Source organism: Saccoglossus kowalevskii, chromosome 1, assembly GCF_978046115.1.
Source record: "Saccoglossus kowalevskii chromosome 1, keSacKowa6.1, whole genome shotgun sequence".
NCBI classification, from domain to species: Eukaryota; Metazoa; Hemichordata; class Enteropneusta; family Harrimaniidae; genus Saccoglossus; species Saccoglossus kowalevskii.
The window spans coordinates 2229502-2250070 of NC_140641.1; the positions used below are offsets into that span (position 1 = coordinate 2229502).

General features: G+C 35.3%; 2 protein-coding genes across 6 annotated transcripts in view; one reads left to right on the forward strand and one right to left on the reverse strand.

Moving 5' to 3' along the window:
• LOC100379061 (ubiquitin carboxyl-terminal hydrolase 9X-like) overlaps positions 1 to 20569 on the reverse strand; it is a 213458-nt gene that overhangs the window by 116482 nt on the left and 76407 nt on the right. For 2 of the 5 annotated variants that reach the window (XM_085498322.1, XM_085498319.1), the window contains exons 27-35: positions 18916 to 19053; positions 18692 to 18815; positions 16465 to 16595; positions 16113 to 16175; positions 15656 to 15747; positions 14871 to 15114; positions 8327 to 8452; positions 5062 to 5121; positions 4616 to 4779 (exon numbers count right to left, since the gene is read on the reverse strand). In XM_085498322.1, the coding sequence (XP_085354448.1) occupies positions 4616 to 4779; positions 5062 to 5121; positions 8327 to 8452; positions 14871 to 15114; positions 15656 to 15747; positions 16113 to 16175; positions 16465 to 16595; positions 18692 to 18815; positions 18916 to 19053 (1142 nt within the window). Of the gene's footprint in view, positions 1 to 4615; positions 4780 to 5061; positions 5122 to 8326; positions 8453 to 14870; positions 15154 to 15655; positions 15748 to 16112; positions 16176 to 16464; positions 16596 to 18691; positions 18816 to 18915; positions 19054 to 20569 lie in introns of all 5 variants that reach the window. The other 3 variants (XM_085498316.1, XM_085498310.1, XM_085498327.1) reach the window with 2 other exon arrangements.
• On the forward strand, positions 11050 to 13459 carry LOC146750314 (zinc finger protein 862-like). Its single transcript, XM_085502747.1, has 2 exons — positions 11050 to 11526; positions 11702 to 13459. The coding sequence occupies exons 1-2, from the start codon at positions 11050 to 11052 to the stop codon at positions 13457 to 13459; spliced, it is 2235 nt and encodes a 744-aa protein (XP_085358873.1).

The window sequence follows — 20569 nt, forward strand, 5'->3', positions numbered from 1 at the left end:
TCCTACGTCTGTTCTCCATTGATCGTTTTGGAAAACAGCTTAACTCTGTACGTGCAAAAAAAAAAAAAAAACGATTTGGACGCAGACAAACGAAACAAAATCCAGTTTTACAACAATTTCTACACAAAGTCTGAATTTCCAGCTTTGGCCAGTCTCTAGCCCTGAGTACAGTCCTCTAGGTTGACCTCCTTCCGTTGATCATTCGGCCCCACCTGTTAGCCAGTCTCTAACATCGTCTTTCCAAATATCCATGGAAATAATCGTTGGAAATACGTATTAAATGTTGTAGGTGAGTTTGTAGTGGTGGCAATAGTACAAGTTCACATGTTATTAATAAATATTATTATTTTTACGTAATTTGTTATGGGACGCCATGACTGCGAGTGGTATATGCCCCCAGTAATGGCGGCGGCGTATGAGGGCGTACTTTCGAGAAGCGCTCGTTGGATTACTCTATAGTTTCTCACGATCACCAAACCCGAGACACAAACGATAATACCAAGTGTATAAATACCATAACAAGCACAGTTTCTTACCTTTGAAATTGACGAGACACAATTTTGTCCATATAAGTGTTGCGCAAATAAAGATACAATTCCGGGATACAATATCCTCACAAAAATGACTGATTTCCACCGCGACGAGAACTGCGTAAGCGTCATCAAAACTCGGATTAAACTCGGGTAATTTCGTGAAAAGTCGGATTTTGAAGGAAAAATGTTAATCAAAGAAAGCTTAGAAAGAACTCCCATGTGCTGAGAGTATTGGAGACACATTAAATATAATTCAAAATTACTTAGCTGAAAACTAATTATGCAAATCAGAAAATTAATATGAACAGATTTGAGTGTAAAACTGATGAGGTCTGCGCAATGTAACAGAAAATCTATGTTTCCAAGTTTAATTGAAATGTGATTATAACCAAAATAATATTATGAATTATTATGCTTATTAGGGAATTAATATGAACAGATTTTTACCCCAAACTAATTAGGTTTGTACATTGTCCTAGAGCATCTTTGTACTAAGTTTCATTGCAATGGAATAATTAGTACTTTAGATATCAGTGTGAAAGCTTAAAATTGGTTAATTATGCAAATTAGGTAATTAATATGTACAGATTTTAACCCACAATTATCCAGGTCTGTCTATTGTCATACAGCATCCATGTACATTCATTGATATGTGATGTTTAGTACCTGAGATATCAGTGTGAAAGTTGGTTAATTATGCAAATTAGGTGATTAATATGCACAAATATTTACCAAAAACTAATTGGGTCTGCATAATTCTAGATTCATTGAAATGTGATGATTAGTACTTTAGATATCAGTAGAAAAGCTGAAAATTAATTATGCAAATTAGGTCATTAATATGCACAATTATTTACCCTGAAACTAATCAGGTCTCTGCATAGTCCTAAAGGATCTATGTACCAAGTTTCATTGAAATGCGATGATTAGTACTTGAGATACCCGTGGAAAAGCTGAAAATTAACTAATTATGCAAATTAGGTGATTAATATACACAAATATTTATCCGAAACAATCAATCTCTGCATAGTCCTTGAGTATGTAAGTACCAAGTTTCATTGAAATGTAATGCTCACTACTTATATCAAAAGCTGAAAATTAATTAATTATGCAAATTAGGTAATTATATGTACTGATATTACTATAAAAACTATCAGGTCTGTGCAGTGTCATATGACATCTATGTACCAAGTACCGAAAATTGACTAATCATTATGCAAATTAGGTAATTAGTATCCACGGATTATTACCAAAAACTAATCATAACCTAGCATTTGTTCAGAGCATGTATGTACAAAGTTTCATCAAAATCCAATGAGTGGTTGTTTAGATATCAGTGGAACAGTCATGGAACCGCTAAAAATTAGCTAATTATCATGCAAATTAGGTAATTAATATGCACAGATTTTTACCAAAAACTAATCAAATCTGCGCATATGTTCAGAGCATCTATGTACCAAGTTTCATCAAAATCCAATGAGTGGTTCTTTAGATATCAGTGGAACAGTCATAGAACAGCTAAAAATTAGCTAATTATCATGCAAATTAGGTAATTAATGAGCATGGATTTTTACCAAAACCTAATCAAATCTGCGCATTGGCCCAGAGCATCTATGCACCAAGTTTCATCAAAAACCGATGTTTGGTTCTTGAGATAGCAGTGGAACAGTCGGACACACATACACACATACACACACACACACACACATACATACAGACACACTAACTGCAAAGACTCCCATTTGTGCTTCGCACATGGGAGTCAAAAACAAGTTGGAAATATTGGTCTAGAAGCCCATTCATTAAAACAAAATGGCCACCAGTCGGCCATTTTGAATGTTATCTGAAAAACAAAATTATTTGCATCAAGGTCCCATAATGTCTAATGTATATATCAAGTTTTGAACAAAATTCATCTGTAAACAGCCGAGAAATGCTTGATTTTTATGATTTTATAGCACAAAAATGGCCACCATTCGGCCATCTTGAATCAGATCGTAAAACAAAATGATGTTCATCAAGGTCCTATAATGTCCAACGTATATAAAGGTTTGAACAAAATCCATCTGTAAACAGCCGGGAAATGCTTGATTTTGATGATTTTTAGCACAAAAATGGCTGCCATTCGGCCATCTTGAATCAGATCGTAAAACAAAATGATGTTCATCAAGGTCCTATAATGTCCAACGTATATAAAGGTTTGAACAAAATCCATCTGTAAACAGCCGGGAAATGCTTGATTTTGATGATTTTTAGCACAAAAATGGCCGCCATTCGGCCATATTGAATCAGATCGTGAAACAAATTGACGTGCATATGTATGATATCATGTATAATGCATGTGTGAAGTTTGATTGTGATTGGTCCATGCATTTCTAAGATACAGGTCCGGACGCACGCACGGACACACGGAGGTCAAAACATAAGTCCTCGTTTTCGGACTTCGTCCGAACGGGGACCAAAAAACTAAAAAATAACTGCCGAAAAAACGCCGGGTGATTTCATGGTCCGTTGCAGACTACTCACGGACCATGCATACACGTGTTGTCACTGTACATCAACCATGTTGAATCGCACGAGATCGACAAAATCTTCATTACAACTAACAGTTTAATGCTCACAACATAAAAAATATGAATATAATCGTAGGCAACCTACTATTATATAATGAATGAATTGATCGACACAGGGACCCTCCCCCCCCCGAGTTTTGGATATTTCGGAAATCACGACACAAACAAAAGACACCATTTACTTGAAAACTATGTCCCCATGAATTAATCGTTCGTGTACAATAATTTGACAGGATATACAATTTACAAACTAGTTTCGTAGATTGGAGACAATTGTTTGCTTATTTAGCTTTTCACAAGAATATAAAGCTGGCAATCATCATAACTGTATGTCAAGAAATGTACACCAATCGTACCCCAATATACATTCACTTTTACTGAAACTGGAGAACTTACCTTTGCAAACGAAGTTCTTGAAATCAAATAAGGTTACTAGTTATTGTAGTAAGTAGTGAATGAGACCACTGAGTCGAACAGAATACATGTATAAACAGTATTATAATAAATTGCACGCAATGGAGAAATCACGTGCAGTAATAACAGCAGCGTTACTCACAGATCTAATCTACTGTAAAATATTTTATTTCAGCTGGAATTATCATTCGCTGAAAAGACTTTTTCTGGGTGTTTTGTATTGAATTTATTTTCATTGATTTTTGACAAGTAAAATATAGGAAAAAGGGTGGATGTTATTTTAACTGAAACATTCCTTCGGCGAAAATAGCAAAAAAATACTGCAAGCCAAAATAAAGTATTTTACAGTAATTAATTTATTTAGAGCATGCGCAGAAGTACTTTCAATGTTGCCCGGAGAAGTAATTTTTGATGAAAATCGTGAAAAAGACCCACTTGGGATTTTCAGATCTAGAAAAAAAATTATGTGCGTACTCGACAAGTTTCACTGATATCTGCTGTAGAATTTCTGAGAAAATGTTGGAGACGGAAAATGGAATGTTGGAGACGGAAAATGGAATATAGAAAACGGATTACCGGGGTATTATAATTATTATTTTGAATTGTTACATGTATCGCACATAAACATTTGAGCTTAAAGGCCACAGTTTACAGAGATGACCACATCTCGGTAAACTTGTGTTTCTTTCCACTGACTCAAGTTTTTCCATCCAGTTAAATTATGTTGTACAGTGAACACACCATATCAGCCATGGCAGCCAATTGTTTACAATGTACAAAAACACAATAGATTCAATTCCGGCATGGCAACAATTTTCTGTTTTAAATTTTGTGGAATTTTGAGCATAAAATCAATTGGTCATCATGAAACTGACCAAAAAACAAATGTACATGTCTCCCGAAATGCATGATTAGCCTGGGCATATCCAATATACAGATGGGGGACGTACAGAGGTCAATCTGTAAGTTCTCATTTTAGACATCATTAGAATGGGAACTAATCATTACATATGCATACACACAGGAACACCACTCATTAAACTATCTCTTGTTTTAGGATGTGTCCAATGTGGAGTTTAAAGTAATGTAACTTACCTGCTTCTACAAAGCAGAATGAGATCAATAATAAAACACTGCCAAGCTTTGTCTTTATTCAGTGCATCTAATGCAGCTGGTTGGAGAGCTAGACTCAAAGTCAAAACTTCTAATGCTTCTTTGCAAAGTGTAATGTCTATTTCTAGAGGTTTGAATTCTTTACTCTGCAATTATATATCAAAAAAATTCATCGTTATTTATAAAGAACTGTTCATATGAAACAGATAGTTTCATGCATCTTTTGTGTGCATTTTAAAACAATAAATTCTCATACTGTGCAAGAAACATGCTATATAATTATAACTAATTTAGTAATCAAGCAAACAAATGAACATAAAAATATTTTCAAAACAAATTAGTGGATAAATAATGTAATGATTTAGAATACATCAAAGAGACAAAACATAGGCACAATACAAGACCATCTATGACTGGAAGCTAGCTACCTCCAGTATATCACTAGTTTGAGCATCTTGACCATCTAGATTGGATAATACATCACCGGACTGTGAAAGAAGCAAACATTCTGGCTGAAAATGAGAAATGAGCACCACCTGAAAGCAATGGCTCAAAATAATCAAAGAACTCTTTGTGTGCAAAGTGTATTCAAGACTTTTGAAGTAAACAGAGAGTTTATTAAAATTGATTACACATGTGTGGTTTGCAGTCTGTGGCTAATTCAAACACATCTACATGCATGCACTAAGTTTAAATAAAAATCCAAGTGGTTCTTGAAAGTGGATCTCAAAAAGTGGCCAATCTATGATAATTTATAAGTAGGCATTTCCTTCAAAAACTAATTTGGTCTGTGTTTTTATGGACCTAGTACACATATGCATTTGAAAAATAATTTTATGTTTTGCTTTAGGACCAAATTTAGAGAAATGATGTCACACAGTCAAAACCTGTAAATGGTCAAGGTACTCCCATATCTTAAAAACTTCATTCTGGTTTAAATCTGATAGGGACTAATAAATTACAGTACAGTTCTCGCGGAAGCTTTGGCTTTTGTGGCATCATTGTCGCCTACGCATGGCTTCATTGTCGCCTCAGCATCGCATCATTGTGGCATCAGCTTCGCGTCATTGAAAATTGAAGCTGTGTTCGCCTCGCTATTTTGTGGCATCATCGTGGCCTCAGCTTCGCAGTCTCATGGCATCAACATGGCATCAGCTTCAACTTATTGTGACATGAGTATGACCTCATTATTTGCACGCAGAAGGGCAGTAGACAAAAACATGTACAGAAGTTCAATATGTAATCGATTTGAAATTCAAGGCAAATAAAATAATATGATCAAGAGTATTTATGACATTTTAAAAAGATATCTTGTTTAATTATTTTAGTGTTGCGAGTATTGGGCACCAAAAACTTTGCGAAGTACATTACAATCGGCAAGGTGACGAGTTTCATATTGACTGGAAGGAAAATCGTGATAAATTCAAATCACACGATGCAATCGTCGTTCTGATACAACACAATTTGCTGTATACGAAGTGAAACTGTTCTTGTTATAAAATTTACCTTTTTTCGCTCATTTTATTTGCTGCTAGAAGAGCAGATTCAGATTCCTCATTTCGGTGGTATTTTTCTGTGTTTCGTTCAGTTTTAGCCGAGTCCTACCCCATGCCCGGACTACTAAAACATGCAACACACACGTACGCCGCCTGGTGCGTCGGCGTCGTCGCCAGTCATCTTGATACAAAGTTCCAAAACAAGTGCGTACATTTCCAACATGTGATTGGATGGTTGTGGTGGCGTCGGTCTGGTAAAATTTGACAACCAATTCCCAAAATTAAGTCACGATCAGTGATCTGAGCTCGATCTATACGTACTTTAAAAGTATTCTCACAAACATATTTTCGAATGAAAACGAGCCACATGCCCTGTAAAAAATCGAATAGCACTTGACATGCAGAAATAATTTATTGGGCTTCAGAAAAAAAAACGTGTCCATTTAGTGTGGCGTAAATATTTGGTCACCAGCCGATGAACAATTTGAAAATCATCATTCACACGAAAGTCCTTCGATACTGAAAATCATCGACCCCAGTCTGGTTTACCTCATTTCCCAACTTGCAAAACTGATTTGTATCTCAGCCCTGTTTTTTTTTTTCTTTTTCTTTTTTTTGAACTGAGGTAAAATCCCATCCGTTTGTCAAAATATACCGATGTTTTCCAGTGAATAATTTACGAAGCCTGTCACAGCACAAAAAAAACTTTGTGAATCGACGATGGAGATTGGATGGTACGACGACCCTTCAATTTGCGTTAAATATGTTTTGTTACAACATCATTGATTGGCTGAGAGTCACCTGATCGGAGCACGACCTGGGTCACAGAACCATATTAGTCCGTATTATCAACAGGACTTTGCGAGAAAACCACACCCACATTTTCAACCATTTTAGCGCGGAAGTTGCCAACAAATGTCGAAAACTCGTGAATTTTATAAATTCGAATAAAATAAAGCTAGCGTTTCGTAAGACTGGTTAATAATATATTCCCCGATGCTCTTCGATTTTTTTTATTTCAAGGTGAGAAATGGATACTAGTAGTTGAAGTTCCATCGATTTCAAGGCGACTATTTAACCGCAACAACTCTACGCTCTGTTGTAGTTTCGCGAGGTAAAACAAAAATACAATAAATAGTACTTGTTTAATTATTTGGTTTTACAGCCCGAAAATTAGGGGACATGATCCCCATGAATTGCGATAAATAAATGCTGATTGTGTTGAATGACGGACGTCGGGACCGTTTGGAGAAACAAATTACGGTCGGTAGACATTTCAAACAAATGAAATTATTAACGAAAGACGAGATTTTTCTAGGTATTTACGATCATACGGTCATACCAAATATATACAAAATTGACAAATACACAAAGAGGTGTAATAGTAGGTCATTTTTATTTTAGCCTTAGAAATATTTTTTTTCACTCAGTCCACGTCCATACGTGGGAATTCTATTTAGCTTCATGGTCCTTCGGCTTGTCTTCTGCTTGGGGGGAAACAACAATAATTATACAAATCGTAAACTCAACACAATCAGGAAAAGAAACCCAGACAACCATGTTGTACTTCTGTTGAATACATTTTGTAGCAGTGCGTCACGTCGGAATATTGTCTAAAATAAAATATTCAATCCCAGCCAAATCTAGGTCAAAGGGTCAGATTGCGTGCATACAATTATAGATAATTAAAACAAAAAGTATTTGAACTTTTGACGGTTGTTCAACATCTATGCACGGTTACTAAACTAGTAACCGTGATCACCGTCCCTCAACACCCGGTGCCGTGATCTATGAAAACCAGAAAATTTTTAGTAGTTCGAATTGTTGCACGGTCGAAAATAAAACGGAAATTGACCGGTCAAAAGCGGAAGCGGTCAAGAGGTTTTGGGGAAATGAGTACAGTACTTATTTGTTTGATCACAGTCATAGAGGGACATAGAGGCCACAATGAAGCGAAGCGATAACCGCCTAACTTTTTAATGTCGCGACATTGAAGCGATGCTGAAGCCATAACAATGCCATAATGATGCGATGCTGAAGCGAAGGTGAAGCTGAAGTGAAGCCAAAGCTTCCGCGAGAACTGTACTGTATATCTATCAAAAATCATTCTTTCATAAACTCATACTCGTACAAACTACTCAGATTTCTCAAAATAGAGATTATAACTGAATTCACAATAAAAGTGAAATATATTTACCCTATCATATGCTTTATGAATTTCTTCATTTGATCCATGTAATAGATGAAATGTTCCACTACCAGCAGCCCAAGCAATCTTCTGAATGGCTTTGACAACAGTCAGATCAGGTAAAGTCTGTCTAGCCTATGAAACAAACATGGGTCAATAGTTTGTGAGTGTTATTCAACTCCCTTAATTTGGAAAAGTTAATGGGTAGCCACAATAACATACTTATAAAATTGGCACATCTACTCAACATTTAACCTATTCAGGTGATCTTGAGACACACAAAATAATCTACAATGTTGCTTTTTGGTGTACAGTGACAATAATACTTAAGAGTTGGCAGAGCTATCTCAATGCTAAGATAAGAGTATTTAAAGGTGTGTTTTGGAGCAATGGATTGGCGAACAGGCAGAAAAGCAATTTCAAAGACTTTGACTTTGTTTTAATCAAATTAATGAAAACTTGAAGTATACATGAGGGTACGTGTTATGATTTATTTATTTTGGAAACTGAATTTTTAACCGAAGGAATTAAACTAAATTAAATAATTTGTTTGTTTTGAACCTTAGAAATGGGACGGGACGTTTAATTGTACTTAGCGTATGTTGTTACTATGACAATCTAAAAATTTGAGAAAAACTGTCGACAATGACTAAATGTCCACAGCCAAATCGCTGTTTAATTGGAATAAAAAAACAAAACAAAGAAAACAGAGAACTCTAAGACAGGAAAAGAAACACGAGTGATGTAATCGAACAACAGGCGTAATGCAGCCAAGTTTGTTTCACCTCGATCAATACAGTATTACCCATGATGCACTATTTCCATAAGCGTGGGTATGTAGAAGTTCATAGCCAAGCGTACTGCGGTCAAGAACAAGGTAAGAAATTACGTGGCGAGACCATCCCGATTTGCCGTCAATTTCCGGGTTCATGTGCGTTTTATAGAAGATAGCACTACATCGCCGAGTGGAGTAGACATAATCCCGATGGCATTAAGAAGTTCATAGGAAGCTAATACAGTTTATTACAGTAAATGGAAATCACTTTTCAGTTTTTGTTCAGGCACAATGTATTTAAATGAGTTGGTAAACAAGAGACTATGGCAACTCTATGTTGTGGCAGATTTACACACTACTACAGTTCGACTAAAGTTTACAAACACCATGGTTAGTCACACAAAGTCCCACAAATTCAAAGGTGAATTTTTAAATGCATTGGGAAACACGGGACGAATAATTGTGCATACTTAGATGATGACTCCATGTTATAATGCAGCGTGAAAATGGCATAATACTACAGTTCGATAACACGGCCAGTCACACAAAATCCATCAAAATGGAACTGCAAGTTGTATAATGCCAAAACAGTGTCATGATTTATGTTTCCATGTGTTTAGGTGAGGCCGCTTTTTGCGGTTATAGCGACTTTCACTGATGACCCCTGGATAATCCACACCTGCTCGTAACTTGTCATGATCAGGTTCATTCGTATGTTAGGGAATTAGTAAATGGAACAACTGGCTGATATAATGGTCGACTATGGAAGTTGGTTAAGTCAACAAGACGCCTATAAGTATGAGAGTTATGTCCCGACATCGGGGGCAATTAATCAGACATTATGGCGTGTTGATTATTTTGCGTGACTGATATATGTGTGGAGGCCACGCCTCGAGCTCTTAAAGGGAACCTCAATCCAAACAACATAAAGACCCCTAAAGAAAAAGCTCCACAAATGTAGGAGAATGTAATTTACAGTTCTGTTGTATCACTTTTCATTCTCTAGATATTCCACTTTTCATCAGTATTACGTAGTCAGCCATCTTGATTTTCAAGCAAAGGATTATGGTAAAGTATGACATCATAGAATCTGTTGTCAGAAATTGAGAAAATGATTTCATCTATAACTTCAAAAGTTGAACTTCAAATTGGCTGATAGTTTAGAAATTGGTAGCATACATGTACTGGTGCCATCCATGCTTATAAAATAGTTGTCATGGAAACTGAAAATATTTATTTTTATGTTTTTCTACCAAATGCTAAAATTTCCTTATATTGTATACAATTTACCAACGTGAGTAAGTTATATAGGTGATATATCACATGTTGAGTGCAAAACGGGAACAAAAAAGTGAGATTCTATATTTAACAACTAAAATATTGATTTTTATTTTTTTAACGTTTTCAACAATATCTTCACTTTATGTGTATTTGTAAAATTCCCATTTCCATTACTATAATTATATACATGAGTAATATGCAGGGCTCCCGCTACCCGATCGCCACATCGCCAATTGCGATAACAAATTCCAATTGACTAATACTATTCCGATGTGGCGAAAAAATTGGCGAGTACTTAAAAGTGAACATACAATCATGTAATTAGAACTCAATATTTATTGTGGTGAACGTGGTTGGTGATAACTGGAATGACGGAAAAATAACTCACACGAAGCACTAACAGTCTATTGCACCGAGAAACGGACGCTAACCTCGATTTGCATAACCACTGCGTCTATTAAACAGCTGTGTTGCATGCACATGCGCACTCACAGTTAGATTTCTCTGGAATCACCGAAGCATGTTCGTGTTTTATCGGAACAACTTCGAGAATACCCGAAATTAAATTTTGTTACGCCAAGTTGGTTCGTACGTTTTCGTTGTTAGTTTTAAACGCTGGCAAGTAGCACTTCCGGGATCAAAAAGGTCGATAAGTTTGCGGCACATTTCCATAACAATGGCATCCAAACGAACACTGACCGACTTTTGGGGAGGAAACGATTTGGAGAAAAAATCTCAGGAGCAATGTTCTGCGTCAGAAACGAGAAAAGATAGAAAACTTGCTACTCCTCGACGCAAAATAAAATCAGAATGGTTTTCACGCTACCCGTGGTTGAAGTACGATTCTGAAAAACAACTGTTCTTTTGCAAATCGTGTATTGCAGCAGGTAGAAGCAATATCTTCACCACAGGTAAACGATCAGAAAATCCAAAAGCAGACGATTTTTCAAAACATGAAAAAAGTAATGATCATAAGTTCGCTGTGACAGCAGCGGACTCTACTGTTAATGAAGAGATGCCCCGAGCAGCGACGAATGCGTACAGTGCCGTCAAAGAGGCTATTGTGGCAGCCATGAGGAGTGTTTACTTTGTTGCAAAAGAAGATATTGCGAAAAGTAAAGTGAGATCTGTTCAGGATTTTTGCAGAATTCAGGTGAATGATTGTAGATATTTTATTGGTTTCTGTGTTTTTTAATTACTTGTAAATTCAAAATGTATACGGAATATTTTTATTTGTGTGGAATATCATGTAATCAGTAGCACGAGGTTTAATTTACATTTCTAAATAAAATAGCAATATTTTTCTTTTCTTTTTTAATTATTTTCAGGGGTGCAAGTCCTTAGAAATTCTGCGGCATTCAGACAGAGTTTGTTATACGCATAGTACTAGTGTTGACGACTTTTTGGAGTGCATTGCCGAAGTAGTTGAAAATGAAATTATTCGGAAAATGAAGTCAGCAAAATTCTACTCTCTAGAATTAGATGAATCTACAGACATTGGCATTTGCCAAAATCTCATGATCTACATACGTGGTGTAGTAGATGGAAAGATTGAATCACATTTTTTGAGTGTCAGCATGTTATCTAGTGCAACTGCGGAGGCACTTTACGAAGAGGTGAAACATGTTATTGATGACAAGGGCCTACTTCTTTCAAATTTAATTTCACTGGGTACTGACGGTGCCAGTGTTATGACTGGACAGAGAAAGGGATTAACAACTCGTTTTAAAGAGGACAATCCGTTTATTCTGTCACAACATTGCGCTGCACATAAACTTGCCCTAGCCAGTGGCCAAGCTGCAGACTGCATTCCTTACCTTGTTAAATACCAAGCACTTGTTAATGATCTTTATAAATATCATCATTATTCACCCAAGAATCAGAATAAGTTAACTGCTAGTCAGAAAATAATGGGTGAAAGTCAGTTGAAATATCAACAGACATTTAGCACAAGATGGTTATCTTTCTACAATAGTGTTTCAGCAATTTGTAGAACAGTGAGTTCTCTTATCACAGCACTCAAAGACGATGTTGACAATAATAGGAACAATGCCTGTGTGTCTGGACTTCTGAAGAATATTGCCAGATTTGACTTTCTTGCTTTGTCATTTTTTTTGCTTGATGTGTTATCAGTTTTAAACACCACCTGTTTAGCTTTGCAGTCTGATGGTCTTACTTTTACTGAGGTTAAACATCACATTAACGCTTGTCAAAAAGCTGTAGAAGACTTCAAAACTAAAAAGGGTAGAAATTATCAAACTTTTATTGATACTATAACACATGATACTACCAATGATGCTGATTTGCCAACAGAAGTAGAATTTTATGGACATGTTGTAGCTGCCACTAAAAAACAAAGAGACAATTTTGCTAAGACGAGTCAGAAATTTCTTAGTTGTCTCTCAGAAAATTTGGTTAATAGATTCCATGAAGATGATGACCAAATCAGTTCAGCCTTTGATATTCTGGTACCTTCAAAACTACCAGACAATGAAGACCAGATTGCAGAATATGGTACAGCTGAAATAGAAAAGTTGAGTGAGTTTTTTGGTACAGAAAAGGCAAGTACCACATGTGTGGACCCCCCAGTATGCAAAACAGCTGTAATTAATGAATGGTCTATTTTCAAACATGTGATGCACAAGTATAGACAGCAGTCTTTCACAGATTTTTGGGAGTGGGTTTTGAATAAATATAAATCTGCTTATCCAAATATTTGTATTTTAGCAACTATATGTCTAACATGTCCAGTGACTTCTGTTAATGTGGAAAGGGGTTTTTCTCGTTATAATATTGTGAAAACAGCACTGAGAAATTCTTTGTACACAAAGAGTGTCAACACGTTACTGATGGTTAAAATTGAGGGTCCGGACCTCACTGAGTTTAACTTTGATAACAGTTTTCAACTGTGGTGTTCTAAGAAAGATAGGAGAGCACTTAAACCAACATTTCAACAGAAAGTTCATGTGGAGGAGGCTGATAAAACCATGTATTCTAGAGAGGATGTTGGTTTCATGATGGAGTATGTTGCCTCCAAATGTCTTGATATTCAACAAGGAGAGGAAACATGTGACGATGAAAAATAAAGTACATTGTAAAATGAAATCATATTTTAGTGTCTCCTTATTTTTGTTTTTATTCCTTTTCAAATTTCCAACAATTAATTTTCTGACTAACCAGAATTGAAAATGGCTAAGAAAAAATGAATCTGGCTAAAGTAATGGCTAAAGTTTGTATTTTGGTAAAGGGAGCCCTGGTAATATGTACAACGAAAATTTGAACCAATTCGCATCAGTATTTCTCATGTTATAGATGAAATAATTTTCTCAATTTCTGACAACAGATTCTATGATGTCATACTTTACCCATAATCCTTTGCTTGAGAATCAAGATGGCTGACTACTTATTAACGATGAAAAGTTGAATATCTAGAGAATGAAAACTGTTATAAAAAAAGTGTAAATTGCATTCTCCTACATTTGTGGAGCTTTTTCTTTAGGAGTCATTATGTTGTTTGGATTGAGGTTCCCTTTAAATTTCTCTGTAATTGGCTAACAGTTGGAAAGTGAATAAAGCTCATCACGAGGCACAGAGTCTTAACGCGGTCTTGGGAGAGTTCCGATGTGGCGCTGGGATGAGAGGTTGAAACGATTCGATTCTCTGTGTGTCTTTGTTTTATAGAAAGTTGGAGAATTCCCCGAACTTGGTACCTGACGTGAAGGTTTAATAACACTCAAATTAATCTTTCACAACAGTACCATAAATTCACAACTTTCAAAATACGTTTGCTTTCATCAATGTCCACTGTACACCAGTAAATGTCTTTCCGTTCAAGTGACGGTATAACAAAATAACTCATCATTGGTAAATTCAATGCATCGAAAAAGTATAAAAAACATTTTCATAAACAATTTTATATAAATACACTTCGAAAAGAAACAAGATTCATAAACATAAATCTATTTGAATACATTCTCACTACAAATTACACAATACTTATTTTCTAACGGAGCTTCTTCACGGCACAAACTATTGAAATCATGCACACATGTGAGTACTTCGGTGACACATTTTATAGCTACGCCCAAAATAGTCCATTTATTGCGCAACTGTGATCAAACGACATCATTCTGTAAACATCCACACATTTTCATAAAATCTCCATGTACTTTTTGACCTTTCATAAGTAAAATACACTACAATTTACTCCAGAAAAACAATTTTCTTGTTACATTCCTACGTTCTTGCATACTAATGAGGGGTTCAGACACATTCCAAGCTGAACAATTTTCTTGGACTAATAACAAAGCTGGTCAATCTTTTCCAAGCAATAACATATCAAATTTAGAAAATGATCACACTGATTTGTCTTGGTGCCAACGATTATTCCCTGTACTGATATCATTCCAATTTGCTAAGACAATTTTATAGATTTGGCTTTGAAAAGGAGTGCCATCTAAGCCTTACTAAACAGGAGAATTAAGTTAAAGAACTCACATCATCTGGAGTCTGCTGGCCAAGCCTGATAGCTACATTTCTCAACATGCACTCAGCAGTTGGATCAGGAATACTTTGAAGGGCTTGTTGTAACATGATAGCATGGTTGTGAGTAGTAACTGATACAGGTGTCGTTGGATGGTTGGAATCACTCTGACAAGCTTCAGCTACAGCTGCAACTATAGCATAACCCACTGTTGTAAACATTAATTTACCTATCTTCAGTACAGTATGATATGCTGACCTGTAGAATACAATGAAAGACCTCAGTTGAAGTAGTGAACTACAAACAAATTTAAACAATTCAAATTCTTAGATCATGGAGATGATATGATAGTAATATTTGATTCACTTATGACAAGCACTGGTAACAAGTGATGACAATTAGTACTGTATATTAGTGAATAACATATTTATTTTAACACAGTTCACTTTTTATTAGTACACAAGTTAACCTTTTCTCCACCAGTTGCCTTTTTTCATCACAAATTAACAAAATTGTCTTGTTTATAGTCTGCACTATGACTCAAATTTTGTCTGCTGGCTCCAAAATTAGGGTTCATTTCCAAAAATATTGAGACAGAAGAATACAAGAAAAAGGTATCGAAAAAAAAATGGGCAGGAAAGTCTGGTAGTGGAAAGGTTAAAGAAACTTCAGATAGGCATAACAAACACGGTGCTAATTTACTTTGAATTAACCCTGCGTCCCCAAGTTGTATTTTAAAAATGAACATAATTGCACAACAATATCATTTTAAAATGTGCTAGTAAACATTTATATTCACCTCCTGTTTTCAGAGTTAGCATTTGGCAAGAAATTATTTTTTGTCAGCATATTCAACACACAACATACTCCTCCACTCTTTACAAAATTGTACTGAAAATAAAACAGAATAATACTGCATTAAATTATCAACTAAAAACACAGATATCGAGTACAAGAAATTTCATTACACAATTCCCATGAGTTTGAGAAGTCACTGTTTGACAAAATTCTCCGACATACATCTTTACTGGCGTAATGTCAAATGGAACTGATTCAAGGCATGGTTCAATTATTGAAAAACAATGGCTTAGATGTCTGAAATAACTGCAGTGACCATTTACATTATTAAGAATGACAAGAAATGTTTGACAATCAGGATTTGAATATCTGTCACCATTTCTACTCTAAAAAAGTTAAACGACATAAAATCAAATCTTGAAGACATAATTATAAAAACAATAAAGATCAAAATTTACCTGGAATTCCAAAGCATCTTCACCAATGGGTTGGTTTGCAGGCATCAGAAGTGAATACACAACCTTCAATTGAAAATATGGACAATGTTTCAAAACCAAAACAGATATAAACTCAAAGCGCTCCTATGTGTTAAATAATTGCTTATTACGCAATTACTTGGTCCAGGTATATTTGTTTTCATTATTCTTTTCTAGTAGAGATGCTATAGAGCTCTCACATAAAGTTAATTAAATATATTCTTTGATTTTTACTATCTATTATCAGAGAACAGAACCCAAACAGTCAAAGTGTTCTATTGAGAATTATTAGAAGAATATGCACCAGACAAAAAGTAATTAAAGTGAAGCTTACCTCTAAATGGTACAGTACTTCAGATGGAGATGAACAAAAGAAAAGAGATTCTAATGAAGGTGAAAGACTTTGTTCTCCTAGTTTTGCATGGTCCAAACAAAGAGCTTTTATTTTATCAACACACTGGGAATCTGCAAGATGAAAAAAAGAAATAACGAAAGTGAATTTGTATAAAAACCACAAGTTACATTTGTTCTAAACTGTTCTATATATCAAAATGAATACATACACGTAACAACAAAGTAAACTAATACTAGCAGCCTCTCGGCTGATATAGCTCCACTGTTTGTGATGCATGCTCTGAAAGCAATGACTAAGAAGCAATTTAAACTTAATGCTAGCTGCTTTAATATCGCAAGACACCAACTTTCTTGATTTTGTTGCAGAGAATATTTCCCTAAAAGTAGAGAATTGAAGATATCTTTACGAAATGTACAAATCTACCCAAGCTGCATGTGTACAAGTATCAAAGAATTTGGACTACTGGTTTTGAAGGACAAGTCAAAAATATGTTTTTGGATGAAAAATGACGAAAATATTTGCTAAGAAGCGGCCTATCGGCCGAGATAGCTCCGCTGTTAGCAATGCACATTTTTCAATTAAAGAACTGAAGGCATCATTAGAAAATGAACAATATGTATAGTATCAAGGCAATCGGACTTACAGTTTTTAACAAGAAGTCGAAAATATCACTTTCTACCAAAAATGACAAAAATATTCACCAAAATTAGAGAATGGAAAATATCATCATGAAATGAACAAATCTGAGAGAGGTCCACATGTAGAATTGAAGATATCATCACAAAATGAACAAATCTGAGAGAGGTCCACATGTAGTACCTATATATGTAATATCAAAGCAATTGCACTTGCGGTTTTTAACAAGAAGTCGAAAATATCACTTTTTACCAAAAATGACAAAAATATTCACCAAAATTAGAGAATTGAAGATATCAACATGAAATGAACAAACCTAAGAGAGGTCTACCCAAGGTACATATACACCAAGTATCAAAGCATTCAGGCTTGTAGTTTTCAAGAAGAAGTCGAAAAAGTAAAACATTGACACGGACGACGACGGACAATCACTCATATGATAAGCTCCGCTCGACAAAGTCGACAGCGGAGCTAAAAATGACAAAAATATTCACCAAAATTAGAGAATTGAAGATATCAACATGAAATAAACACACCTAAGAGAGGTCTGCCCAAGGTACATATACACCAAGTATCAAAGCATTCAGGCTTGTAGTTTTCAAGAAGAAGTCGAAAAAGTAAAACATTGACACGAACGACGACGGACAATCACTCATATGATAAGCTCCGCTCGATAAAGTCGACAGCGGAGCTAAAAATAGAGAATTGAAGATGTTGAAGGAAGTGAACAAATCTGATATAGGTCCGACCAGGGTACATATACACCAAGAATCATGGCATTCAGGTTAACAATTTTGACATTTGTATCTGATCGTCAAACAAGTACTTGTCCATATTGAGAGATATTGCTCTGGAACAGCATTCAAAATCAGCTATTTTGAATACATGTATATATCTATAACATGATGTATAACGAATCTATAAAATTATGATGATTTTCCAGTACAAAAATGACAGCCATTCAACCATCGAGTCAGATCATGAAACAAATTGATGTGCATATGTATAATATTATGTATGATGTATGTGTGAAGTTTGATTGATTGGTCCAGGCATTTCTAAGATATAGGTTCGGACGGACGGACGGACGAACGCACGCACTGACGGAAGCACGGACGCACAAGGGTCAAAACATAAGACTAAAAAACAAGACAAATCACCTTATATATTTTCTACAATGTAAAATATTATTATTATATGTGCATTTCGTGAGAACAAACAAAATATTGATATCAAAGACTGCAATATTCATTTCTCTGCATTTCAAAAAATCGTGATATGTAAACATGTTTCAATTGAATGAGAAATATTTAGTAAAAAACTTGATGGTTATACGTTCGTAATATATAAAACAATCCAGCAAATAAATTGAATATGCAGATGATACGCAGATTACTATTTAGTTTTATGCAAATAAATTGTGGCCAACACTAAATACATGTATGTATCCAGGCAATAGACCAGGTATATTACCTGAATGGCAGAAATGCTTGATTTTCATGCATATTTAAAATTATGTCAATTGCAACAAGGGTCGCAACATCAGATATTAGTTGTGTGATAAACCAACCTGCTGGCATCAATTTAAGCAGACTTTGTGCTCCATCTCTCAACTGAGCTACGTCTAACTGAGCTCCAAGATCTGCCAACTGCCATAGAAACTGTGCATACCGTGGTGCATTGGTTGCCATTAACTACAAGGACAAAATATACATTTTTTCAAAAGTGTTATAGGGAGGACGTAAAATTTAATTCACTTTCACGGATTGGTTGTAAGAATAAGATAACACTTACCACTCCAGGTAGACAACACTCAGCATCAATATTTGGACCATCATAAGGATTATGTGGTGAACCAGCTGATGAATCTGATGAACTATCAGGAGATGATGGCATATTAGTACCAATCTGACATACCTTAGCAGTTATTAACTGGTGAAAAACAAAAAATAAGCATTGTGATTCAAGATAGACCAATGAAAACAAGTATCACTGTAATTGGAAAACCACCATTTCAAATACAAGGTGCATATTTTCACTGTCAGAACATAGCTTCCTTAATTTGCATAATTGCCATTACCGTTAAAGTCCTAATATAAACCGCATACGTAATAGTAACCGCACCCCCAATTCCGGCTTCGGGGTTAAAGAGTTCTTAACAAAAATTGAAAACTTGAAAAGTACCTATTACTAACCGCACCCCCAATTCAACAAGACCGTGACTGACTTCATTGTTTCAACCAGCTGTTCCAAAACGGCATTGTTCCTAAATCCTATTCATTTGTTTCGACAACATGCCTAAAAATATTCACACCTATTTATTGTTCAGCGGTGATAAGATGTCAGACAGGCAATGAAACTGCTTTTGTTCTGGCGGCGACCTCTGTCAATACTCTTTCTGAATACGTCTGTGTTTCGTAAGTTTTAGACAATGAGCTTTTATCACCGTAAAAGTGTTAAACTGAGCATTGAAGAATAATTTATCTTTCGAAAACAAATAATTTCTTGATTTAAAAAAAAAATCATGCCGTTTTCCCATGGAAATCAAAGGCAAAAGATCGCACTACATTATCGGTAAATCTCTTCCGTGTTGCGTTCACCATGAGGTGAACTGTCATTAACATATTTAAATGAGCTATGTAATTTAGACACGTGTGCACCATCCAGCATTTTGATTGGTTAATTAGCGACTTGACCTATCCGGTCAATAATACGTCACGTGAGCATTCAAAAGCATGGCGGATATCGTATCGGCTGTTTACACGTGACTGAAATCATTCGCTTACGGGGAAACTAAGTTGAATTTGACTTGCATTTTATAACAATTCAACGAATTTATTTTTCGTGCGTTATTTATTGTAATCACTACTAAATAATAATCACCAATATCAACACTTCGAAAACAAGTAAGTTATTCACTTGTGACCAGCAGCATGGCCGGATCGAGCTACCGTTATGTGATCATTTGCTACTAAGCAGTGCATTCCTGTTTTTATTTGAAACTTCTGTTAGAATATACTTTTCGTTACCAAGAAAATTAAAAAAATAAATGCATATTACATTAAAAATACTGAGTATTTTTTGTATCATGTAGAATTTTTTTTTGATTGACTGTAATTTTTCAACATTTCGTAACGCCTATTTTAGAACCAAAATAAGGCCTTTCACTCTTCCCCGACGCCTATTCAAGAGATTGTACGGTGTATTGTTTGTTTTGTGCATGTGTTGTGGACAAAAAATGACCACGCCCATTTAGTGATTGCAGTATGTACGTAATAGAAACCGCACCCCGAACTTGAGCTTTTGATCCCAATTTTTAAATTGATACATTGTAATATAAACTGCGGTTTATAATAGGACTTTAACGGTAATTCAAAGGTTTGACAACTGTTTGTGTAGTATCAGTGTTATGAGTTCCCAATAATTCTATTATATAATAGTGATATCA